Below are 27,765 nucleotides of genomic sequence, written 5' to 3'. Positions count from 1 at the left end.
TTTTAAACCTCAGGACATATACAGAAAGTCACTAAGTTGAAATACTATTACTGAAAACAGGGCAAGAGCTATGTAAGTCATCATCTACACTCACTGCATCAGCACCAGTGTCCCCATAGCAGGGTGGTTGTGCCGGCTTAACATCAGCACAAGGTGCTAGCAAGGTCAGGGTCCTGGCTTCGGTCCAAGGGTAGACCAGTTTCTTCCCCCTGGTTCCAGCCTGGCTGTACTTTCCCCAGAAACTGTGACCTGAGCCTCCCTGAGCACTTACTAAGTGTCAGGCACTTTAAGTACTTTGCACAAACTGACTCATTTAAACCTTTGCAACCACCCTGAGAGAGTGCGGTATCATCTGCACACTGAGTGAGGAACCAGGCACCACAAAGGTAAGGGCCAGCCAGGTTTGCACAGCTGGTAAGCAGGAGGGCCAGGACTGAACCCAGGCCTTCTCACCCTGAGCCTGCGCTCTTTCCCACAACGTGCTCCCATCTCCAACAAGAAGGAGTGAAGTCAAGAGAAACGTACACTCCACCCACGTGCTCAACTGCTACAAGCCACCTTCACGTGCTACTCATGGGAGCCAAGGATGACGCTGTCTCTGAAGCTTCAGCAGCTCGATGGAAGGGCCCCAAGGGAAGTGCACCATCCCATCTGCCCTTTGATGGAGCACTCTGCTCAAAGGCGATTAGCTATAAAAATTTACTGAAAACAGTAATTTTTCAGTATCTGTAGACGTGGAACTCACGGATACAGAGGGTTGACTACGGTACTTGAGCATCCGCAGATTTTGGTATCCACAGAGGTCATGGAATCAACCCTCCCAGATACTGAGGGACGACTGTAGCTCATTTCCCCACTGGATGTATCCTCTACAAGCTCAGGGATCAGATCTATGTTTCCCCGTGCAGTACCACAGTGCAGGCCTGCAGCAGGCATTCCATGATACTTGCTTACTAACCACACTGGGCCCGGAATTAGAAGACAGATTCCAGGACCAGCATCCTCACCTAACAGAGGTATCTTCAACTGCTCTGAGCCTCTGTTTCCTCATAAAAGGGGTGTTTGCATGCTCTGCCTCATCCACCAACAGGTCTACTGAGAGGTAAAATGAGATAAGGTGCAGGATGACTTGGCAAAGTACACAAAGGTAAAGGAGTCAAAGAGGGGAGAGGACGGCAATTCCCCGTAAGGGGCACAGATTGGTTAAGTGTGGGTCACTCTTTACATCAGCCTGTGGGGTCTGGGGCACACATTTTCTTGTCCTCCTCTCACCCCCAACATACACTCTGCCCAAAGGAAAAAATAGCATCAAGAACTCTGTCAATATAGACAGAACTGAGTCTTCAAATAAGTCTCTTGTTCTTAGTATCCCATCTTAGACAAAGAATGGGTGATTGCACGAAGAGTCAAGAATTTGAGGACAGTACCTCAATGCCAGGTCTCTGATGTTAAACCAAATCAGACACAATCAAAACATAATAAAGCTTAAAAATAAATGGTACCATCACAGAAAGCCGTCCCATGAACTGCCCTGTAAAGAGGTGCAGGGGCAGAGGCGACTCTAACAGGAAGCCAGCAATTCACAAGTGTGTACATGGGTATCAGAGACTGCTAACCTTCCCTAAACCCTGCATCGACCTTCCATAAGCCACCTCAAGACTTGCTCAAGATGAACAGATTCCCAATTAGAGTTTAACCGGTCTATAAAAAGAAAATGTATAAGATGTGACCCACAGGTAAACCCACTTGGGTTTTCTTCCTCATGGAAACTGTCAACATTTATATTGAGCACCTTCTATATTTAACCATGTTAAAATGCTGGGGATGACTCAAGAGCAAAATACAAGATTATAAAGAACTTGATCTTCTTCCCATCTAACACTGTCCCCTCGTACAAGAGAGGAATTAATGAATGGCGTAATATTCTTGCTCACACACTGAATCCTCCAAATGCTAGAGCAACTTCTGGTGAGAAAATGTGCACCATGGCTCACTCTGGCCAACGACAAGCTGACACTTATGCTCCAGCTGGCCCCCATGGTATCAAGAGTGCACGCACATGTGTGCACATAGACACACACACTACTCCTCCTTTCAACCAGAGAGAACCCATACTTTTCAGCACAATACGTCTACTTTAGATGAAGATTTGAAATTGCTATTCAACTGCCTGAAGCTCAGAGAAGCCTCTTTTGAAATAAGTCACCTAACAGTTGTTGTCACTGCTCCTTAGACACAAGTGAAAAAGTCTTAGGCACTGAGAGAATAGCAGGGGACAGCATTAAGATCAGGAAAAGTGACAGGTATGCCTCTGAAAAGAGGAACTACTCCCCTCCAAGCCCTGCCATACCATTTGCCTGCGTGGCTTCAAATAAGAAGAGCTGCCATTTTTGAGGGCCTCTTACGCACCAGGTATTGCAACTGGCATTTTACATGCATCATCTTTAATCCTTACAACAAATACTGAGACAGACAGTATTGTCCCATTAACAGATGCAGAAGCAGGCGTGGAAACCTTAACTAAATTGTCCAAGGTCACTCTGCTGACATGTGGAAGAGCAGAGAGCTTCAAAATTCCAAAATTCCAGTCCATCTGCCTTATGGCCGAGCAAGACTGGGAAGCAGCAGCTGAGGATCTGGAGAGTCAGGATCAGCGGCAACGTGCTGGACTAACAGATGCATCTGGAGACACAGAGGACGGAGAAACCCAAGCCTGAGGTTCTGGCAGTCACTTCACAGAGATGGGGTGGAGGAGCAGGCTGAGGAGAGGGGCAACAAGCGAACTCCTGGTATGGGGTAGCGGGCACCCAACGGGCAGAGAGGAAGAGAACTGCTGTGAGAGCAGAGCCAGGAGGTCAAGGGAGCAAAGAGTATCCCCAAGAGCGTTGGTCAACGTGGCAGCCAACAAACAGGTAAGGAAGAAGTGGACCAGGCCATTAGGAATGTGCTGTCATCTTAGAGAGGACAGGGACAGAGCAGTTTGAGGGGAAGCCAACCTGCAACGGCTGAGTAGCCAGCGTTATCCACTGGCCTCTGTGGATAAAGGGAAGGGCAGGGTCAGACAGCAGCTGCCGCACTCTAGTCTGAGACACAGTATTCACGGCGGCACGAGGAAAATGGGGAGAACGTGATACAGTTTTCTGATCATGAAGCTAAATTTATTTATTTAAAAGGACTGCTGTCCCCTCTTCTCTGTCCTGTGTTTAATCAGAGATTACATCCTGACCGGGGGCTTGAAATCTCTTTGTCTTTTACTAAATGACACTGACAGTTTTTCTTATGAAAATAAAGAGTTGGCAATCCTGTGTCACAATCCCATTTACAAAAAATTATACTGCTCCATTAAATCTAAACGCCTAAGAACCTGGGGTACAGTACGTCTTCAGAAGGCCTAGCAATTAGGGGGAGAGAAAAGGGGTTTACAGCTTGAGGAGAATATCAAGGCCAAGGGAAAAGTTCATTTTAACGTGTCTGGGTTTGATTTGTTTGTTTGGAAAATTTGCGGAGTAAGCAGAGAGGCAGTTAGAAGAGGAATGGAAGAAAGCTGTGGAAGCTCATTCCTGTCTTTGCTCGGAAGGCAACAAGGAGGGCAGCGAGGGTATGAGGCAAAGACTGGGGAGTGGAGTCTTCAGAGCCCGGGCGACGTGGGAGGGACAGGAGGGGCCTGGGAGCAGCAGGCTGCAGACGGTGTCAGAAGGCCCATAAACCGAGAGCAGGCTTACAGGACAAGATCCAGCCACCCACAGCAGAGGGGAATGACAAAAACTCGTATCTTAAGAAGAAAATGAGGTGCCAGAATATGAACCATTCTCAGCAAATATGAACGCTGCACCTACTAGGCAATGCTGCAGGGAGAGAGGGAGGGAACCGGGAGGGCCACACTGGCATGGAACGTAGCATCCTATATTACGTATGAAAACCATGAAGGGAGACCTGGCCAAAGAGGGAATCCACTCTACAAGGAAAACACAACCAGCAGAGAACAGAGCAAGCATGTACAAAAAGATGCTGACAGCCTGTAGTAAATACTGCCTGTTCTGACTATGAGCACACTCCGTACATCATATTGCTTCATTTAGAATTATTTACTACTCGGGTAAAACAAGGTCCTTGTGTGCCAAACGGGATGGCTGATTAAGACAGTCTGAATGCTGTGCTGTTGGCTGCCTGACTCAATCCTGCTTAAAAATATCTGGGATTGTCAAACAAGACTAAATATGAATGCGCGATTCAAGTCTGCATTTGCTGCCACAGCTGTTCCTCTGGGTGTGCAGGGAAAAAAAAAATAAATGCTAAATGGAGATTTATTTCAAAGGCATCATCCCATTTATCATATCATTCCAAGCACCACAGACTCACCCAGGAGGCAGCCAGCCTTGTAGGCAAGGGCATAATTCGCGCCCAAGCAGCATCTCCAGTGTTTGGGAAGGGAAGATGGGCACAGACACAATGCAGGGCAGGAAGGCTGACGTAGGCTCTGCACAGGGCAGGAGGGAAGGCAGGACACAGGGACCCTTTGTCAAAGGTTTATTTTAGAGTCTTGGTATTTGTGCTGGCAAAACACTTTCCTGGCCCAGAAGGTTTTCACCTAATTCCAGCCACAATTATCAAAATAAGCTTTACGCCTCAGCTTTTCCTCCCCAGCAGAGTTGGCTAAATAAACACAAACATGTCTTGAGATACAAGATTCCGATTCACAAAAATTTTAAATAACCAAAAAGTAAAAAAGAATTACAGAACAGGAAATGTCAGGTTTCACTTAGAATAATGTAGAGGTGGAAAAAACGTGAAGTTTGGCATTCTTTTTACCTACCCTCCTCCCTAAACAAAATATGATTCTGAATAATGTCTACTTAAACTACAAGATAACAGTAACTAGTTATCAAGAACTAAAAAACAATATTTGTATTCATCAGCTACTTCAACATTCACTCAAAATTACAGCTCATGTTAATTATCCCCATTCATTATGGACAAAATTACAACTACTGGTATTTGCATCAAAATTCTCTAGGAAAATGAAGTCTTCCAGTGGATGAATGCTTTGATCCAGAAATTAAGTCTTCAACTCTCCCCAAGTCTCCTCCTCTTTCCCTCCTCTCAGCTGCAAATACGCACTGGGGTCAGGCCCACTCCTCTGCAGGAACTCTATGGGTCTGATTCCGTGCTGTCTCCTGTTATCTCTCTAAGGATACTTTATCTTTCCGATTAGAATCTGTGATTCTCGTCAGCTGGGATAAACGTCCTACTGAACTAGGTGTTGGCCTCTCACACCCCAATACCATGCACAGTGTTTGTCAACTGATGGACTCGACCACAGGCGAGACTGAGTCATTTGGACTCCTAAAAACACTCTCTGGGCAACAGAGAATAGATGAGAGGGTGCAGGGTCGGGAGTGAATAACACAGTTCTCCAGAAGTACAGGGAGAAGCCATAGGGTCCAGATAAACCAGCCAGAACACTGATTCTCAACAGCCCTCACCAGCTTTTTCCAATGCACGTCCCTAACCCAGGTCTAATAAAACCATCGTGCACCCCAGAAGCCAGGTATTCTCATTGCAGAGTACTGAAGGATCACTTGGAGGACATGTGATGAAAGGGCTGGCCCCCCTGCAGCAACTGACTCGCCAAGTCTAGGGCCTGGAGAAGGAATCTGCATTTTAACCTAGCACTCCTGGAGATTCAGATAAAGAGGGTCTTAAGGGCCTGAGAAATTTAACTTAAAGGGTTCTCAGCCCTGACTGCATATCAAAGTCTCCTGGGGCCATCATCACCTGAGATTGCAATAAATCAGCCTGGGGTGGGATTTTGGCAGTATTTAAAACAAACAAACAAAAAGAAAACCAAAAACTACCTCAGGTGAATCCAGCATGCAGCCAGGTGAGGAACCACGGTCCCTGAGGCCCTGGCCATTTTAGTGGGGTATCTGACAATTACTCCAGAATAGTTCTGCTCTTCAACTGCAGCAGAGCCAACCCTGAGAGGCTGCGTGGGTGCGTGCAGGCTTTGACAGACTGCCTCAAAGGGGAGGCAGACAGCCATGCATCAGGGGAAATCGCTGTGTTGTTTAGCTGAAGACACGGAAAGAGGTGGGACAAGGATGGAAAGGGGGACTGTTTGAATCTAACTTAACTGCCTCCTTCCCATTTGTAAATAAAACCAATTTTAAGAAATCCTCTACCCATAATACAAGTACACTTTTTCAAAAGTAACCCTTAAAAAAAAAAAAGAGGTTAAACCAGGAAACGGGGTATAAAAGATATTCTAAAAAGAGCTCAAAAGTCTGTCTACATTATTCAAAGAAATACTGTAGAAAAAGAGCTTATGGGCTTAAAAATTATAAGTTATCAACCGACAGATGAAAAGGTATGATATTTATAATGCATTTAACTTCTTGAAAAGAAACATATCAGAATTTATACATTAAAATTGGTCTTATCCCCTTGGAGCATTCATCACAGGAGGCACGCACATATATTCTTCTGGCGCTGCCACTGGATGAATGTTTTGGAGTTCTTTCTTAGAATTATAATGAGTATTTCTAGTAACTCAATGTTTTGAGAAAATCTTGCAGAATCAACTGTGTCTCTATGAATTGCAGTAAGTTCAAGACTGGAAACCAGTGTAAAACACACTCTGCATTTCAGCTGCATCTCACGCTGAAGATGATACATCATGGCAAGTTTCATTCTATTTCCATGTCCTAGAGCAATCCTCACAGGCTCCCCTGAGCCAAGTTTAGGGCAAAAAGGGAGGGAGAAAGTGAAATGTTTGCTTTGCTGAGGGATTATAATATGGGATATTATAATAGATACTTGAATTTTGGACTGCGCAAAAGTCATTTTCTGTACTTAAACCATTATTCTGTGAATTTAGCTGAAGGCAAGAAAGGTCCGATTGTAAAGGCATCCATTTGGCCTAAATGCTGTTCAGGATCCTTTTTTTTTTTTTTTTTTTTCCCTTTTTCTCCCAAAGCCCCCCAGTACATAGTTGTGTATTTTTAGTTGTGAGTTCTAGTTGTGGCATGTGGGATGCCACCTCAGCACAGCCCTATGAGCAGTGCCACGTCCATGCCCAGGACTCGAACCGGCAAAACCCCGGGCCGCCGAAGGAGAGCTCAAACTTAACCACTTGGCCACGGGGCCGGCCCCCTGTTTAGGATCTTGACCCCATCAGGAACTGCTTCTCTTCTGTTAGGTTCTTACATAAGTGGCTCCTAGCTCCCATTTAAACTGACTTGAGTCTTCCTGGAGGTTAATATGCAGACTCCAGGGATCCTGCTCTGGAAATTCTCATTGCGCAGTCTTTGGACAAGGTGGAAATATGCAATTTTAACAAGGATTCTAATGTAGGCAATCCCAGAGCCCACCTGGAGAAACACCGCTCTAACTGAAGGAAGACAGACCATAATCCAAAGGCTGAATATCTAGATATATAATAATTCTTACTCTCATCATTCATTCCTGAAAGGTCCTTTTTCGGGTGGTCTGATAATCAGCAGGACATTCTGATTTGCTGGCCTTTGTCATCTTTTTCTCCATCTTCCCTTTCAAACCTACAAAAAGCGTTTTGCCTACATGGTCTGACCTCTCCGGGGGCAGATGGTAGCTCGTCATGTCTTGGACAGAATTCTTCTGTCTGCTTTCCTTGTGATAACACCCCGGTGCCTGACGTGAGGGAACGCACAGTCTCTAGACAGTTTGAACTTAATGTAGAAGTTCCAATGTGCTTCTTTTCATGATCTTACAATGCATTATAAATATCACACCTTATAATTTCATGGAAGTGCTAAGCCTGTCATCTCTGATGTATCCTCTGTCAGTCATCTACCAGTTTACGAATAGATTATTCACATAATTCAAGAACTCTGCACCTCTAGGCTGGATAAAGAGGCTGCAGGCCCTGTACCTTGTTACACAGCACCATCCATATAATAAGCACTCCTACAAATCCAAAAGTGACAAAAACAGGTGCTTTCCTCTCATATCCAGTTTCTCTCTGAAATTACAATGTAAGGGATGAAAGCAATGGTCCCAAGGGCAAAGCCAAAGAGATGACCGTATTCATTCATTTGTTCACTTATCCAATTATTTAAGTAACCACTTATGTGGCAGAAGGTAAGGAGACAAAGGTGAATAAGAGAGGCACAATCTTTGCCCACTGTGATCTCATGACGCAGTGAGGGAGAGAGGAACTATAGAAATAAGCCAAATAGGTGTGACATCCAACATGGCTGGGGGGGTATGGAAGTAAGAAGGGCAGGTTGTTGACTTTTTCTTCACTTGCCTCCACTGAGTTTTTATAATGACCATATACTGCTTTTATAATTTTTTTAAAAAATCACAAGGTGAAATAAACTTGGAAACACCATGGGTAAATGCAATTATTAAAGGGTCTTAGAAGAAGAAGGGAAACATTATCTGTCTGTGGTGCTCAGCACTTAATATGGAACAACCAGGCTTAAAATGTCCAGAGTCTACACTAGTCCGAACCACAGCTAATGACTAGATTCCAGAAAAAGAATATTGGTGACTGGTTACTCAACCTTTTGCCTTCTGGGTCTGTCTCTCTGTAGCAGCAGCAATGCCTGGATGGCTCATTCCCACGCCAGACAACGACCAAACACGTACACACCGTGACCAGAGAGTTATGAAATTTGTCCATTAATTATATCATGGTTAGCTGTCCAAGACATACATCACCATCATGATCGCTCATATCCCTTAGAACTGGCAGATCCAGCAGGAAGCAGTGATGGCTGCTGTTTCCTCCAGGAAATGGTGATTGCTGGTGTTTTTCAAGCCTTCCTCTGATGTCTCAAAGAGAGTCAAATGAAAAGCATAAAACAACAAGCAGTGTGTCCCGTAAACCACTTTTGACGTTGCTTTTGCTGTCAGAGATGACTTCCCAGACGCCAAATCCAATGGAAATTCTTCAGTCCGCGTTCATCGGCCACTTCGCCCCCTTTGGCCCCACAGTCTTCCTGGAGGTGCTTCCCTGCCTTTGGTTCCACCGCTAAGCTCCTGTGAGTCTCCTGTTTCTCCGCCTGTTCCTTCCCAGTTTCTTTTCATCAGTTCCTTAATGATGGTGCCCCTAAAGGTCCCGCCTTTCTACAGCCTGTTTCATTCAGGACAATGACTTCACCCCTGAACCTGCAAGCTGTAACTCCAGCCCATGGGATCCAGCACCTCTATGACGTTTAATGTGATGACACTCCTCTGCCTTCTCTTGCTCAGCCTTTTCTATAATACCAGTCAACGCTGCTGACAAATCCTGCCGCTGTTTCTTCTCAGAATCTTACAAGGGCCCACCTTCCTCTCCTTTCCTTTAAACAGTGATATTCTGCATGCTCATCTGCCCTTCCAACTCCGTATCCTCTCACTCTCCTTGAGTGACTTCATTCATCCTGTAGCTTAGCTTCAACCATCACCTACACGTGGATAACTCCCAAACCTTTATCTCCTGCTAAATTTCCCCTCTGAGCCTCAGACTCTTATATTCAGCTGCCTACTAAACATCTCCATTTAGATATCCCAAAGACATCTCACCCCCCACATCCCAAAAATAAACTCATCTTTTCCCCTCAGACCTGATCCTTTCTTCAGCGTCTGCCATCTCTCCTGTGACGGGAAGTGGGAGTTTATCCCAGACCCAGACCTCTCCCTCACCCTCCCGCTCCAGCAAGTCTCCCAATTGTCACCCTCATGCCTGGTCCAGTATCTTCTCCTGCTCCCTTCTCCTTCCTTTCCACCCCCAATGTGGATGCCTGGCCTCCTGCATCCAGGCTCCCCTCAATCAACTCCATGTTCCCTGCTAGTAGCAGGGTGACACATGAGCCACTCCCCTGCTGGAACCCTTTCCTAGCTCCCCATGGCTTTAAAGAAAACATTCCTTAGCCGAGCATACAGTCCCTTCATGATCTTGCTGCTATCAATCTTTCTCTAGCTTCATTTCTTGCAATGCACTCCATATCATCTTGCATTTCCCAAATTCATCACACTATTTCAAACCTTCATGCTATTTCATCTGCCCAGAAATGTCCTTCTTCGTCTCTAACTGCTACTTGTTCCTTAGAGCTTGAGTTAAATGTCATCTTTCCCAGGAAGCCTTCTTAATACTCCTCCCTTCCACAAGAATGATGGAGACCTCCCTCCCTGGGTTCCTTCAGGCAGCCCCCAAGACAGGACTTTGCACACTGTCCTGTCATCACAGATGGACACGGTCCTTCTATTCTTGTACCCTAAATCCCTCGAGAGTCATTACTAAACTGACTTGCTATCTCTAGCTCCTAGCACAGAGTTCAAATATCTGGTCAAATATTCAAGAAACAAAACTCTCTTCCTGCTCCTAGGTCCCCTATCTCCGTGAAACATATGTTCTAGCCAAGACTTCACTAGCGCTTTGCTGTGCTTTTCATCACGAAATACGCTAACTTTATTTAGAACATTTCTTTGAGTTTCTCTCTTCCCATGTGGATCCCAAGGAAGGGCACAACAGTTGCTAGCACAGCAAAGAGGGATTTTAGAGGTAAGAATAAATTCGACTGGTAGGAGGAAAGGGCTCCAGAAGACCAAACCCTCTGCTCCGAAAATGCCAGTGAGTCACAGGGAAGAGATCTCTTTGCCATGCTCCAAATGGTCAAATCTGAAGGCTGACCAGTCCAAGACAAAAGCCAAAGTCAGGAGTCTTGATGTAGAGGAAGAGCAGTTACCTTTTCTAATTACCAACGTGCAAGGCCCCTGCATGAGTGGGGATCTAAAAAGTGAGGAGGCACAGGGCAAGTAGGGACTTCTTGAAGCAAGGGTGCTCCCTGTGATTGTGATAAAGCACATTCCTGTGGCATTTGACGCAATTTATGGCTAACTTCAGATTCGTCCAGGTCCTTGCCATGCTGTGTCCCCCCAGGTCCTCAATGCAGACAGCACAGTCCATGTTAGATGAGGAAGAAAGGAATGCCAGTGACCCACTCAGTTCCCTTAGGTGCTTACTGCCTCCCCAACTTAGGTTTGCTGAGAGAGCTCAGCCCCCTCGGCCCCTCTGGTGTTACTTCAGTTTCCCCCCAGCTTTGGGCTCCCTTTTGTTTTGGACATGTGTCAAGTGATTGGCAATTGGTCCTCCCACTTTTGTTTAATTTGCTCAGACCCACTTGTTAATCTTGAGCCACTACTCATCAGGCCCGCTGAATGCAAGAACACCTATTCATGTTGCAACACCATCAAACAAAGGTTGAACAACAAAGTTAAATACTTCAAGACATCAACTATTAATGTGTAATGGCACTTTCACTGAGCACATTCACAAACAAAACATATGTTAGGTAAACAGAGAACTGATTGCCCCACAGTACCTCAAAATTTGGTGAGGATTTATGCTTGGTCTGCTCTGCCCACATTCCTTCCGGATGTCCCTCTGTCACCACATGGCCCTAGAGGGTAACTGCACCTCCCTCACTTATTTCAACACAAGAATCCCAAATCAGGTAGAGACTACTAAACTGCTTACTCACCTCTTTCTTCACTCTGTCTGGATGGCTTTTAACCTATGACATCCTTCTGGAAATTCCCCCGTGTTGTTGGTCATCTATCCTATACCAATCCTACCTGTGACACCTCCTATAGCTTCCTGTTGGTATTAAGGTCACAGATCAGTTCATATTTTCTCCAGAAAGATGAAAAGGCAAGATTAATTAATTATTGATTAATGTGCCTTGTTAAAACACTTAAGTGTTTAACAATAATGGTATGGAAAATGTTCACAACCTATGTTAAGCGAACAAAAGCAAGACAAATACCTATGTGCTGCAAAATCCCAATTTTGTGAAAGAAGTAATGAAAAGGAAAAAAGATAAATAAAATACATAAAAACATTAATAATGATTATTTCTGGGATGTAGAACATAAAATTTTTATCATGGGGAGACAGAATTGTGATTTTTGGAGTCTAACAAACCTGGGATCAAATACCAACTCCGCTACTCGTTAGCCATGTGACCAAGGTCAGTTTTTAACCTGACACTTGGTTTTCTCATCTGTCAAAAAAGGATGCAAGCTTACTTCCTGAAGAAAGTTTGAGGATTAAGTGACATAATACACATCAAGTGTATCAGCTTCATAGCTGGTACACTATTACTTTATTAGTACTTTATTAGCAGCAGCCAATAAAGATTCTCATGATAAAGAGTCACACGGTTCTCTTGGTTTTTCAATAATGTTTCTTTACACTTCATTATTATTAATTCTCCACAATGAACATATGCTTTAAAAAATAAGCTGGAAAATGAGTAATAATTCATTTTTCTACCCTTCTCAGAGAAGGGTGCTCTTCCTAGTCTTCCCAGGGATAGGTCAAATGTAATTCACTTTATCTATAGCAAGAAAAAAAAGGAACCTGCTAAACTGGTGCTACTCTATGTTGCAAAGAAGAATTTCAAAGAAGGAAACTCACTGGCTGCTCCAGGCAGAGCTTCATGTAGCATACCATGGGTGAGAGGAACCTTGGTGGATCAATCAGGTGAGAGTCATCAGTTGCCAGGTCAGTGACAGTTTGCTCAGAGAAGACAAAGCTATGAAAATGCATGTCAGGCTAAGACAATTCACACAGGACCAAGTGATCAATCTGAATGCCAATGACACTAGGTACTAATGCCAACATGTATCACCTCTCCTCAGTGTCCATAGCAAGAATTAAATGCTCCATCGCAGTTCTTGGTGAATATTCACACCCTGAGAAAAGAACATGGGATGATCCCAACCATTAACAATTAGAGACGACAAAGTCATCTCCATCGGAGAGGCCTACAGCTGCTTCCAAGAGCCTGAGACACTCATGTTGTCTCATCTCTTTACTTTTCTTTCAAAGAGAAAATGCCCTACCATCTTAGTTTTTGGCTTTCCTTGTTCTACACTTCTGGCAACACAGCAATCTCTTACCAAGACAGCAAATTATACCTCAGAAGTGCTACATCAGAGCTTACTGAGAAAGTTCTAGTATCTTTCATTAGATGATATTCCATTTCTGGCCATAAAAAACTTACAAACCACCTCTTAGGGTGGACCACTTCCACAGGTGGTTGAATTCATTCAGTATTTAGATTTTTACACGTTTAAATGTCTTAGGATGACTTTTTCCTGTTTTTATCTCCAAATTCAGAGAGTACCTAGTCATAATACTGTCTACATCTTTTCTCTCAAAATAGACTAAAACTATCAGCCCTACCTTTATTATCTTCAACACACTCCAAAAATAATTAAAAGTGCCACTCCTCTGGGTTTCTTATTTCAGTTCCATCACTAACTAGACGTGTAATTTGGGGGCACATCACACCTCTTCAAGCTTCAGCTTCCTAACCAGTCATCCTGAGATGCTTCCACCCGTCTCACAGCATTAGCATGTGGATTAGATGAAATACAGGTACGGTGAAACAGCACAATGCCTGGCACATGGTACACAGTACCTAGACACCACCTCAGGCAGAGAGCTCCCTCATCTGTATCACTCTATCCTTCAAACCTGCTGTGTCCTAATTCCTGCAGCGTATTCTTACTCTCGCAATCCTAGTTCAGATCTTCAAGATCCGGAATGAAAGTCAATGATAGGATTAATTACATCAGCCAACGCCGACTGTTCACTATCTACAAGGGACTGTTCTAAGCACTTAACATACATAACCTCTTTTAAGAGTCACAATACCTCTATGATGTAGGTGCTATTACAACCTCCATTTTACAGATGAAGAAACTGAGGCACAGAGAGGTTAAGAAACTTATCCAAGAATGTGATCCCTGGCTTGAAAACCTTTAATGATCTCATATTGCCTATATCAAGTGCTTCAAACATTCCTCAAACATAAAACTATAATTTTCAAAATATATTTTAAACTATTTACTAAAAATTCAAATTGGAAAACATTGTGCATACTTCCATAGGTTTTATGCTAACTACTAGCATTGGTGGCCAACAGTCATGTTCATCCATGCCTGGGTTTAGACATTGTACGCAGATGTGGGAAGGAAGGCTACCCTGTCCTTTTTGGGCATGCATCTGAATTTCCAATAAACGTGTCACTCACTGGAAGGTTGTGACAGTGCAACAGAATCATGTGTGTGTACTAGGCCTGCATGTGATCAGTGGCATAAAATCATATAATTCCAGAATTCAATTTAATGCCAGTTGTGGTAGATGATGCTAATGTTTACCAACACCAAGATTTCTCTTCTTCTTGGGCAAATACCTAACTGTATTTCCCAGCTCCTTTCAGTTAAGTTGGGGACATAAAATTGGCCAAGAGAACATGGATGCAAACGATGTACAGTATGCTTGGCACAGCCCATAAAAACCGCCCATGCACGATCCCCCCTTTTCTCCTCCTCCCATGAGGACCTTGGAGGCCCCTAGTTGAATGAAGATGTAGCAACACAAGAAGGAAGAAGCCTGGATCCCTGACTGTAGAGAGCAGAGCCTCTCACCACCCCCCTCCCCACTCTACGCCCACCCCTTCCCCGACAAACATGCACACTGGACTATAAGTTAAGCAGTAATAAAGTTCCTCACTGCGTTAAGCCCTTGAGATTTTGGCTTTTTTTTTTTTTTATCAAGAGTTAGTCTACCTTGACTAATGCACAGAGGTTTATAAATCCTTTACGACACAGTAGTAATCAGCTGTACAAAAAAACAGAAAGAATCCCAAGACAACTCATATAGTTTCAGGTATTCTCCTTTTGTACCAGGTGCTGCCGCTTTGATTTTTGATGAATCTTAAAATTTTCAGTGACTATCTAACAATAATCAGAGATATTCACATTTTTAAGGTACGTTGAGTCTGTAAGTCTACAACAAACATTTGAAAAAATTTCCAACAAATAACAATGACACTCAGCGGAAGAATCTACTCATTTACTCTCTCCAAATCTGTAACTAAAGGATGAGAATTTTTAAAGGCTGCCTGATTTCAGCCTCAAACCAAAAGTGCTCCATTCCTCCTTCAAGCCTCAGTGACAGTTACTGACACCTCTCCGCATGCCCTGAGCACTTTATTCATATACTAGTGTAACAGATGTTAATGTGCATTTCCTTACATGTCTGCTGTGCCTGTAGATTTACCTGCTGAAGGGATAGAAGAATTCAGCAAAAAGCTTTACACAAATATAGTAGGTACTCAAAAAATTTTGCTTGAAGCAAAAACTAGTGATAATATGGGCTAGAGTTGAGAACCATAAGCATTTTTTTTTTAATGCCAGGGTCCAAGCTTTTTTCAAACTGAAAAAGAATTCACAATCATTGAGTAGATACGTTAGATTGAGGATTTATTCAACTCTTATAAAGCTCAGTTAAAAATCAAGTCATTTCTATACATAATCCTCAAGTTCTTAATACTGCCCCTCATTCACTTTTTCCTTCTCAGTTCCTTCATCCCGTTCCAAGATGGGTCTTTTCTAGTTTAGTAAGCTCAGGGCACTGTCTGTAGTCACGACAGCATGCTGCAGTCCCGATGCTGACAAAGGGAGGCCATCCAGCCTTCCGCTGCCTGGAGGCTCAGCGTCAAGCCAGATTCACATGACAAAACAGGTGACCTCAAAATCAAAATGAAGGAACATGGCCACTCATGCTCAATCACTTTTAGAGCTGGAAACTGTCAAAACGATACCTTACATAAACTGCCTAATTAAAAAGTGAGCACCAACTGTCATCCCACGTGTTGGGGTTGTGTTTTATTTCAAGAGAAACCACTTCAATTATTTTTGCTTCTCTAACTTGGCCGGTTCTGCATAAAACCACCATTGTTTTGAGAAATTCAGCATCTAACACAGAGCATAGCATGTGAACACTGAGTGAATGAATGAAGTGGGGAGGGACACGGAGGGAAGATAAGGAGCTGCTTAAAATAGACAAAGCATTTAGAGAACCTGGGACTAACTGAAGAGCTTGGTGACCTAAAAAATATATTCAGAGGTGTTGTTCTCAAATTCAGAGGTTACCATCTCTATTACAAAACTGCTAATGTAAAAAAAAAAAGAGCAAGAGAGAAAGTTATATAAACCTACAACTTATTCAGTAAAATCACAACTTTTCTAGTAACAGGAAATTAACCACAATAAATAACAACAGTTTACTCTTCTATACATCCTGGCGAAGCAAGTACAAGGTAGGCCACCTGGAGAGACCCCTCTGGATGAGAGCAAAGAGGACTCAGATATTTGGGGGAATGGTAAGGAAAAACAAGCAGAAAGTCAAATACGCTCAGCAAAGGGGATCTGTAACATCAAAGGTTTAATTTCTGTAGATTACCTGAATATGAAAATATAACATTCAGACTTCACTTCACCAGTGGAATTATTGTGCAGGATATCTCCATATTAGCTCATGTATAATTTATAGGCAAGTTTTGACCTTTTTTTTTGAGGCAGCTAATACTGAAAGAGAAACTCTAAAAATCTGTCTGCAGCTACAATGGACTCTTAAGATAGAAGACACAGGGTCATGAAGTTCTAAGCCCTGTCTTTGTATTTTTAAAGCAGATAGACTGGAAAATACATTTAAAGGCGTGCCTGCCCTTTGCAGTAGCCAACACGGTCCTTAACACATTTCTCAGAGCTGTTTCCATTGACCAAAATTTTTATGAAACCCTTCTGAAATTGCTGTCTGAAGCAGATTTTGAGTAACATAAGATTGTTAGGGTATCTGTCTATTTACCTAAGTTGGCATTAAATGATGTTTGGCTGTTTTTAAAAACGATCCACTCTAAAAAGTGAAGCTGCTGACCTGAGGACGTGCAAAATAATACACTACAAATTCCGAAAGAGTTCCAAAAACATTTTGAGCAAAGGCATGATTGTATGAATTGCCCTTCTGATCTAACAATTTGTAACAGAGTTATCTGGATTTTCAGGTTGATTTGCTTATTCATCACTGGTGTTCCTGTATAGTCCAAAAAAGAGAGGGAGGATCTATTTGTGAAGTTTCTTCCAACTTTCTCAGTGTTTAAAATGGTTCCAACACGTCTTCACCTTTGAACAGTGCTCCCTGAAAAAAAGTCAGTAGCATGGAAAGGTGAGTAGAAAACATCCCAGAAGGCCAATTTCTTTCCACCTCCACTTTAAAAATAAGTATTATTATCTGGAATTAAAACGTGAGGAGAGGGCAGTTAGACTTTTTCTCTATTAACCCCTCTTGCTGATAAAAGGGAAGGTGAACATTCAGACAGAGACCGGCTCACAGAAGGAAAGCGGCAGTACTCAGAAAGGAGGAACGCGAGCTCTGCCTGGAAACGTCTGGCTCTCCAGCCACAAGGCAGAGGGGAGCACAGGGGGGCGGGGGGTTCTCTTCCCTGGATGTCTCCTGTAATATCTGAACACTGACGGTGACAAGGAAACTCACCCACTGTAACATGAAGTCCAGCCACCAGAGCAGTGGTTAGACAGAGCCCTAACCGTGGGCCCAAATTCAGCAGTGAGAGAGGGCAGAGGGAACAATGGTTGACTGTGGCGAGTCTGAAGTCTGCATGGTAAAAACTGGCTTCTGCCACACTTGTGGTGTGGCTGTGTGTAGTTTTTGCAAAAAAAAAAAAATAAAGGCTAACTATTCACCACCAAGGAGGGAAACTTCTAGGCACACTGGACTGATTGCTTTTCAGGGCATCCTCAGGCGCACCAAGACTTGAAGTTATACAAGGTCATTTCAGCAGGCTTCACTCTTGGCTTTCGATGTCATTAAACAAACTCACAGCTACAGACCACAGACGCTGATGAGCATCTCATGGTTGGACAGAGGACAACTAACCCAAGCATTTAACCAAAGTCTAGTCTCTAGACTTTGTGGGAAGATGACACTGCAGGTAGACAGGCTGTTCACCCACTTCCTCTGAAGTGTTGTCCTGGAGCTAGAGATGACCTGGACTGAAACTATCTTTGGGTTTCTTGTTAACTCAAGTTTGCAAAGCAACCAGCCAGGGTGTGCAGTCTCTGGTCACATTTTTTCTGTGTGAAATATCACTGGCCTCATCAGTGAAATAAACCCATGACCTCTTTGGCATGGCTGCGAACACTCATCAGCGGCTCCTTAACCTCAGCCATCCCTGCTCCACCTCACAATTTCACCACACTGGTACAGCACCTGTAACCACTATTACTTACCTCATTCTTTTAAATCATCTTTTTAAATTTGAGTAAGATTTATTTGTAAAGGAAGAAAACTTCTTTAAATGACTAACGTGAATAAAGCTGTCACCCCCAGATATGGAAAATAAATGTATGCAAGAAATACAGCAATAATGTTACTCAATTTTACAGAAGAAATCCAAAAGGAACAAAATTTTATTGAAAAAGGATAACTTTCTCATCATAATTCAATATTAAAAACTGCTATTTTGCAGTACCACGTAAAATCATCTCTAACGGTACCAGTGGTGTATGCCTACACTTTGGGAAAAACTCAACTAAATGGATAATGATATAGTACTATGACGTAAGTTAAATTACAACATAGACTATAAATTTCAAATGACTAACCCTTCGGGCAAGAGTCGTGATGTTAAGTAAGTCTGCCCTAGATTCTTGGATAGCAAGATAGTACTATAGGGTAAAAATCTTCTCACATACCCAGAGATCATTTTCCTCGAACAGCTGCGCATCAGTGAGCAGAGAAAACAGACAGGGAGTCCAGGCATTAAAGCATATGCATTTCACCACCGAAAACTGCTTCACACCTTAGTTCGACGCCCTGTATGCTTTTTTTAGACAACATTTTTTTTTTTTTTTTTTAAAGATTTTATTATTTCCTTTTTCTCCCCAAAGCCCCCTGGTACATAGTTGTATATTCTTCGTTGTGGGTTCTTCTAGTTGTGGTATGTGGGACACTGCCTCAGCGTGGTCTGATGAGCAGTGCCATGTCCGCGCCCAGGATTCGAACCAACGAAACACTGGGCCGCCTGCAGCGGAGCGCGCGAACTTAACCACTCGGCCACGGGGCCAGCCCCAGACAACATTTTAACAGCATGTTCTGATACTAATTTCATATACTCCAAGGGGAAACACCTAGTTTCTTTTATCCCATATATATTTTAGCCATTTGTCTGATTAAAAAAATAATCTATCAAGTTAGGACCTGAGGAATCTGTCACTTTCCTCGCCGCTCGTTGGGTTTGTAGGGAAGCAGGGCCTCGTCCCACTCCTTCACATAACAAGGCCCGGCACTGTTGGGAGGAGACTGCCCAAGGTCAGCCGGGTGCTGAGTGGCAGAGCCCGGCCGCCGCCCAGAGTCCTCTCTGCTGAGCACATACAGCCATTCTGGGGACAAAACCGTACACACGGTGCCCAACCCAAGTCTCTCCACTTTTACCTCAGCAAGGCCCCACAGCCTATATATAACCCATAAGCACTGCTCTCTTTCTCCCTAAGCTCACTCTTCTCTTTTCCAACACAACATATGATTCCCTTGACTTTGTGCCTGAAACATCAGCAAACAAAGCCACAAAAGTCAGGGTTGGAAGACTTGGCAGTTCTTCTTGGCCTAGGAAATGAGCCTGTAAAAACTAGAGTCTCTCCTCCTCACTTACAGATTTTTTTTTGGAGAGAAACACTAAACTTGTCTTTTCTCCCTCACTTGAGCAAGGGAACCTCAGGAAAGGTCTAATTTTGCTCCTGGAATCCAAGTCAACTTGAGTGTAAGTGAGCTCCAGCATCTTACCCTTTAACCAGGAATACCCCGGAGGTTTCCCATCTTCCACATGGGAAGGTCCGGGGTGCCAGAAGCTAAGTGAGTGTGTGCTCATAACCACAGGAAGCTGCTGCAGGAATACTGGTAGCAGGCTTGTGGATGGTGATGCCTCAGATCTTGCTGCTCAGCGTGTTTGGTGGGCCAGCAGGCCTGGCATCCTCTGGCAGCTTCTCAGCAATGCAGAACATCAAGCCCCACTCCAGACCTCCTGCATCAGAACCGGCATTGTAACAAGACCCTACGTAATTCGTTGCATGTTCAAGTTCGACGGACACTGATTCCATGGACTTGAATGGTCTGGTACCAACACCCTACCTTCCTCCTCCACGGTCAAGCAACACTCTCTGGAAAATCAGGAATTGAGGAAGCCAGTAAAGGTCCTACCATGACAGGGGCCAGCCCGGGCCGTGGCCCTGCTACCACCCAGGGACTGGGCAGAGACTCAAAGGAACAGCCTCTGATCCTCACAGGGCAGCCTTGGCTGGGGAGACAGAAGTCTAGAGGCTCACAGGGGACCCCAGACACGAGCCCACCCCCACCAATGCCTGCAGCCACAAAGAAGTGGGGTTCTCACACTGCCCCTCAGGCTGCAGACTTTGTGGCTTTTATTTACCTACCCAGCCACCTAGGACATTCACATTAATGTGATTTTATCTGCAAAAAAATGAGAGAGGAAGCACAGTGAGATGTGCCTGACTTGGAAGGAGCCCAAGACCCACGTTCCTGTCGGTTATAGTCAACGGTGACCTTGTTCTGCTCTGTCATCTGTGCAGTTTTTTCCACAACCCCAAAGAAAGCCCTGAACCTGCCACCCTCCTCCGTGCTGTCCACTGCCCCCTCCACCACACACACACACACCCCCTTTCACGTGACTGAGCCAGAGGAAGCTCTGCCAATAGGAACGGGGGCAGTTAACTCCCCCTCAGCATTTCTAAAGGAGCCTGATACGAAGGTGAAAGATCTTCAGAAAACTCCAACACCTGCAGAAGGAAAGGCAGAAAATGGGAAAGAAAAGAGAGGAGCAGAGGTACCCCAAGGAGAGGAAACTTTGTGTCCTGACACTGACTTAGGTGAAAGCCTAGCTTCTTTTATCAACATGCTGGGAGGTACACGGACACATGGGAGGAGGCACAGAGCCCCTCTTTCTAGCTACGAATGTCTGAAAAGAAATAGTTGACATGGGAACTGACAAAAGTGGCAGCTGACAAGGCCGACTTCCCACAGAGCATCCTGTTCCATTAGAGTTAATAACGGGACCGGGAACTTTCAAGCTCTGTGTTTTTTCTCCTCCCAAATAATTAAAGCCAATACTTCTCCTCTTTCTCAAGTATTTCTGGATTCCTGCTTATTTTCCTTTCTAATGCCAATTTCAAAATTGCTATTTTATTTCTTCGGGTTGTATGATTTCAGTGACCATTTTACAAAGTCACTGCTTCCTTGTAGAGCTAACAGCCAGCCAGTCTTCAGAACTAAGATAACTCCTAGGACAAGAGAGAGAAGCTTCAATTATGTACCCCTTAGATAAGTGAGATACAGGGTAGCCTCAGAGGCATTCTGGCCTCAAGCACCTGCCCCATCCTACACTCGGTGTAAGGGAAGCTGCCCACAGACGTCTGTGCTGAGGGGCTGTGCCATGCTTTACACTATGTGCCTCCCCTGTCCCAGGGCAGCAGATCTTAAGGGTGTCCGGCGACCTGTAGCTTATGGCTTATGGTTGGCTTAAAAAGATGACCTGGGTCAACCATTCCTCACTTAGATATCTGTCACTGGCAAACAGATGCCACAGCAGGGGCAGAAGCCAAAAAGTGCATGGGAAGAGACCACAGCAAATTGGTTCTGGAACAGCCAGTTCCAAGAGAGCAGGTCAGTGGAGACCTGCTCTCCACAATCAGAAGCAGACACACGATAAGACAGAGGCCATGAAACCCGAGGTGGTGTCGGATGTGAGCTCCACGCCAATGCTTTTGGAACGTCAGTTCCACCCCTATCCTCACAATGAATGCCTCTTTATTACCTAAGCAGATCTGGGTTCCCCGCAACCAGAGAAGCCACGGTAAAACAAGTCCCCCAAAATGTTTTTTTTTTTTTTCACTTTTTCCAGTACATTCAAGGTAAGAAATAATTCCCATGAAAAATAAAAGTAGACCCTATGTCAAGCACATGGCTTGGTCTAAAGACAACTTGCAATTTATGGGATCTGATAGACGACAGCAATTTAAAAGCTGTCAAAAGTAGGGGGGGAAACTCATTTGTTCCTCATCTTGTTTTCAATCAAGTACTGATTATCACTGTTGCCTTATAATAATAACCCTCAGAAAACTACTGCACCTGGGCCATGCAGTGTCTGTGGAAGACAGGACACTGAAAGATCCAGACCTGAGGCTTATTGAGAAGAAACGTATGGATTTTTGTAGGAAAAAAAAGAAACAAAACACAGAACAAAACAGGTATGTAATATGAGAGAGAGAAAAGGATTATCACTTTTATAAGTAATTCAGAATATATGGGGGCCTATCTTGAGGAAATCATACCAGAGTCCTAGCAAGAGCTGAATTCCATCACTGAAGACAGGACCACTGGGAGCTGCCACTTTAACTTAAAGTAACTGATCAAATATGCTATAATCAGCAGGGCACCAGCCTGTGGGGGGAGTGCCCTAGGGCTACAAAACACAAGGTTACACCAGGGAACCCATTTAAACAGGAGGGGTTAAATAGGATATAAATACCCTATTAGAATGCTCAACAAGAAGGAAGCCACATGATAGAGAAATCTGGAAATCAAAATAAACCCACAAATACACCACACAACTCAAGTGGGCAGATTCACCAGCGGCCTAATTAGAAATAAATTAAACTGACAGAAGACGCCTGAACAGCGAGCAGGGGGACAGATTCTCATGGGAGCACAGCAGGCAACCGAGCCTCAGCAGGAGACAGTAACCCTTCCCCAGGGCAGTTCCCGTCGCCTGCGCAGCCCCCAAGCACTGGGCAGATGACCAGGCCACCAGCCCGCAGTGTCACGAGAAATAAAGTGAGGTGGCTGGATTACATGATTTCCCAGAAAACTCTCTAAGTCAGACGGAACCTACTTTGAGAAAGCTATCATCTAAAAACTGTGCTATGAAAATTGTTTGGTAAATACTTGTAAGTGGACTAAACTATTCAATAATGGCATTAATTTTATGCCAAAATTTATATATAGCTTTCACACAATCACCAGGAAAAGCACGGCCCACAACACGTATCCAGCTATATTTACTAAAAATCGCTGCCAGCATCAGAAGAGACAAATGGACAAGTCAAGTGGGTTCTTTTTCTTACCATTTCGGGACACATCAAGCTCCACCAGCTGCATGAAGTTCGCTATTTCTGGAGGGAGCCGCTGAATTTCATTATCACTAAGTCCGAGCTTTCGTAATTTGACCAGCTGGAAAAATTGCTGAAAGACAAAACAGTTCACATGAGTCTCACATATATTTGCAATGTAAATATTTTGCCCAATAGAAAATTAAAAAAGAAATGCCTTTTAAAAATTAATGAGAATTGCACCATGTCAATTTCCTGATTTTCATACTGTACTATAGTCATGCGAAGATGTTACCACTGGGATAAATGGATAAAATGGAAGTCTCTGTACTACTTCTGCAACTCTCTATCAATCTACAATTATCTCAAAATTAAAAGTTTTTAAAAATGAGTTAGTAACTCAATGAGAATAATAAGTACTCCTTTAAGCAATGCAGTAGGCAGTCTCATTTTCTACTTATGGAAATTGATGTTAAATCTGCAACATGAAATAAACGTGTGAAAATTAGAATAAAACATTTAGCAAAGAGATTTTTTAAACGGATTACTGTGCATCAGAAAATACATAAATATTGAGGCTGGCCCAGTGGCACAGCGGTTAAGTGCACACGTTCTGGTTCTCAGCAGCCTGGGGTTTGCCGGTTCGGATCCCAGGTGTGGACATGGCACCGCTTGGCAAGCCATGCTGTGGTAGGTGTCCCACATATAAAGTAGAGGAAGATACGCATGGATGTTAGCTCAGGACCAGTCTTCCTCAGCAAAAAAGAGGAGGACTGGCAGTAGTTAGCTCAGGGCTAATCTTCCTCGGGGAAAAAAAAAAAAGAAAATACATAAATATTCCCAAGATGTGTGGAGAAGAACAAAGTATTTTAACCAATCTAAAAGACAGCCTGCCCTGGATACTTCCACTAACCATGAGCACGTACTTTTTTCCCCCAGACCCTTTAATAACTCTACTAGAAATACACTAAGGGAATTTATAGAGAGATGGATATGGGTGTAAAAATATGGAATAAATGCACAAAGACAATTAAAAATCAGAGGGGGCAAGAAAGAAAACTAGATATGCAACAAAATCCTGGAAGCTAGAAAACTGATAAGCAAATGGTAACTAACAAAATAATTGAAATAAAGCGGAGATTTTAGCCTGAGGAGTGAGGAGACAGTAAGAAATCAGAACCAGGTACCTCCGCAGGAAGGAGAACTGGTCAAAAAAATATATGTAAAGAAGAGTTAGGTGCCCATCTCTTCTCTACCCTGCACAGCCAGGCAGGAGGCTGGAAATTTCCTCTCTAGAACAGTTGACTCTAAACACAGCTAAAGGCAGGGGTGAGGCACCATACTAAAACCAGCTGCGGAAACAAAGCCTGCACAGTGAGACCCCACCATTCTCCCTGCAGCCAGGCTCCCAGGCACAAGAAGAGACCTGCAGACTCGACTACACTCCAGAGAAGCCCCAGGTTACAAGCCCCACCCACGGACACAGCTTCCACTCATCTTTTGTTTTCTTCGAGTCTGGATCTCTCATTTAAACAGAGCCACGGTTCTCTGAACACCGGAGGAAAACTCCTAACACACAAGAAAGAGTGTGCACATGCACACACCTCAGAAGAAAAAAATACGAGGCAGGGAGCAGAAAAAACTTCAACCAAAAAATATAATTAATACCCTCAGAGAAATAAGAGAAGATGAAGCAACATCATGCCATAAAATGCAAGGTTCAAAGAAGAAATAAGCTCTTAAAAATTAAAAAACATGGGGGCGGGTCCCATGGTGTAGTGGTTAAGTTCACACACTCCGCTTCAGCAGCCCAGGGTTCACCAGTTCAGATACCAGGTACAGACCTACTTATTGCTCATCAGGTCATGTGGCGGTGTCCTACATGGAAGAACTAGAATGCCTTATAATTAGGATAAACAACCATGTACTGGGGCTTTGCGGAGAATAATTAATTAAAAAATACAGCATCAATAAAAGAACCCAGAAAAAGGGTGAAAAATAAAATTAAGAAAATCCCTCAGAAAGTAGAATGAAAAGACAATGAGATGGAGAAATGGGAGAGAAAAGACAAGAAAACTAGAGGCTCGATCAGTCTACAAGGTATGACATCCAACTAATAGGTAATCCAAAGAGAAAAAACACAGGGACTGCAGAACATCCATTTCTGGTTTGAAAGGGCCCACTATGTGGCCGATAAAATGAATGACAAAAGATATGTACTAAGGAATATTATAAAATTTCAGAACTCCAGAAATAAAAAGATTCTAAAAGCTTCCAGAGACTTGGGGGGGGGGGGCAGGGGGTGAGGGGGAGTCATAAAAAATTGGGAATCAGAATGGCACTGGAGTCACAGCAACCTCAAAAGTAAGAAGGCAATGGAACAGTGCCTTCAAAATTCCAAGAAAACATTATTCCCAACCTAAAATTACATACCCAGCCAAACTATCAAGCAAATACGATGACAGAATAAAGCCATTTTCAGATATGTGTGGTCTCAAAAATTTATCTTCCTTACACCTTTCAAAGGAATCCATCAAAATGGGGAAGCAAATCTAAAAGGAGGAGGATCTGTGACCCAGAAATCAGACAATCAACAAAACAGAGAGACAAAGGAAACCGCCAGGACAAAACAGTGAAGGGAACTCCAGGGGCCCGCCAGCCGCCAGCTGAGCAGCAGACCCTGAGAGCAACTAGTCCACAGAGGAGCAAAGATGAGGCTGCCAGAGGAAAGTCCTGAACAAAAGAATGAAAAACACATCTGAGGGATGATCTGGTGTGTGCGGAAGTATCGAGAAGATCTGTTTGGGGATAAATTAGAAAGAGGAACAGAGAAAACGACGCAAGCAAAAAAGGAGGGAGGAGTTAATTCCAGAAAAACAAAGTATAAGAATCATACTAGAAATACAAGATTTGGTTATACTTACATCATAAAATTTTCATATCTATATATTGATAAAACCAAAATTACGTTATGTCAATATTGACAGGATGGGAAAGAAAGTGTAAGTGCTAAGTATCATCTTTCACAGAAGGAAATCAATAACTAACTATAAAGTGAAAAAAAAAATCAAATTGTAAAAACAAGCCATTTAGCAATGTGGAGGAAAACAGTGGGAATAGCCAAGAGCTGAGGGATCTCAAAAGCCAGAAAGTGGAGTGTGGAAGGAGCAGGGGTGGGGGCTGTTTCCCTGTCACACTGCATGGCTTACTGGATTTTTAAAAAACTGTCTGTATATATTGTTTTGCTAAAAAGAGAAATTGAATTTACAAAGGAAGAAGTCTCTGCTAAGATTGTAGGGTGCTCCAAATGATAATTCTGAAGGATGCTAATATTTAATAAATATCTTTTTTTTTTTTGTAAAAGGGACCTATATAATCACAAAGAAGGCACCATCTTTTAGAAAGTAATTGGGCAATACCTAAAACATAAGTTTTCAAGTTCACTGACATAATAATGATACTTTTGAGCACCTGTCCTTGTAATATTGAAAATAGGAAAAACAAGCTACAATGCACAGCATGTCTTTGCATTATTATCAGTAAAAATGAAAAACTGGAAAATATACATGTCAGGGAAAATGATTAGTATGTTATTAAGTCAGCCAATATCAAGAAAGCAACAAAAACGATTATATAAAGACCAGAACTAGAAAAAGATTTAAAATGCAAATATAATTCAAAAACAAAAAAATTGCAGGTACATTATGTATATGTGGATGTTGACAGACAGAAAGGGAAGACGAGAAAAGAAGTTATGCTAGGTGATAAGGAAAAGGCATGAACAACTTTTATTTCTTTTTTTTTAACAAATAAAGAAAGACATTTCAAAATAAATTGACCTATGAATCTGAGCAAACGAACACTACCAATTAGCCATCTGCAATAATGAAAGTGCCCAACAAAAGGACTAATCCTTTGGATTTCTTTGTTCATACAGTTGAGATTTAATTTCTTAAGGAAAGGTATTGAAATTTCTTGATGCTGGTTGTACTAAAGCATTAGCTGACACAAAAGCCATTCAAAAGAGTCACATATTTGAATAACTGAGCTTATGCCAATTGTTCAAAGAGTCTGACAGTTTCATAATGCATCAATGTGTTTACTCAAGCATGAAAAAGCTCACTTTGTTTTCCAGGAAAAGCATAATAGCAACAGCACAGAAACCATCACCAATTCCATACATTCAGGGCATTCAGAAACAACACAAGAAATCAAGTCAATAAGGTACTTAGATCTACGGTGAATAAGTTAGTCTCAAGTCTGTGGAAACGACAGCCTGCAAATTCCCACATCCGTTAGAAATCTGAACAGCAAGCAAATTTAAGTTTTGTTCTGCCTGTCAAAAGCATCCTCAAAGAGAGCTTGTCACAAATACTACTTTACTTAACCTGGGAAGCACACACAGACGTAAAAACAACCCTGTCTGACAGGATCCCAAGATGAAAACAGTCATTCCTCAATCCTTCCTTCATTATCCTGATGGGATCTTAATTTGGCATCCAAATGCTTTGAATTAACTGCTCTTTTATAAGACAGACATAATGCCACTAATACTTGATCAAATCCTCACGTTTCCAACTTCCTCAGGTAGTCAGGGAAAATACTCCACAAGCCACAAACCCTCTGCCTTCTCTTTGCGATTAGCCAGGGCACATGAAGAACAGTTCGTGTAGCTGTCTTGGCAGCGCGCCTCAGCGCGGACTGATCATGTGATGGAGCACACAGACACCATTCTTCAACTATACC

The 27,765-nt window shown here is 43.1% G+C and overlaps 1 protein-coding gene across 9 annotated transcripts in view; it reads right to left on the bottom strand.

Moving 5' to 3' along the window:
• Positions 1–27,765, bottom strand: part of LRRC1 (leucine rich repeat containing 1) — a 126,790-nt gene that overhangs the window by 59,170 nt on the left and 39,855 nt on the right. For 6 of the 9 annotated variants that reach the window (XM_070586237.1, XM_070586240.1, XM_070586243.1 and 3 more), the window contains one exon: positions 23,035–23,152. In XM_070586237.1, coding sequence (XP_070442338.1) covers positions 23,035–23,152 — 118 coding nt within the window. Of the gene's footprint in view, positions 1–23,034; positions 23,153–27,407; positions 27,723–27,765 lie in introns of those variants that run through there. The other 3 variants (XM_070586239.1, XM_070586242.1, XM_070586238.1) reach the window with 3 other exon arrangements.

The sequence above is a fragment of the Equus przewalskii genome, chromosome 19, assembly GCF_037783145.1.
Source record: "Equus przewalskii isolate Varuska chromosome 19, EquPr2, whole genome shotgun sequence".
NCBI lineage: Eukaryota > Metazoa > Chordata > Mammalia > Perissodactyla > Equidae > Equus > Equus przewalskii.
This window is presented reverse-complemented; position numbering and strand designations above follow the sequence as displayed.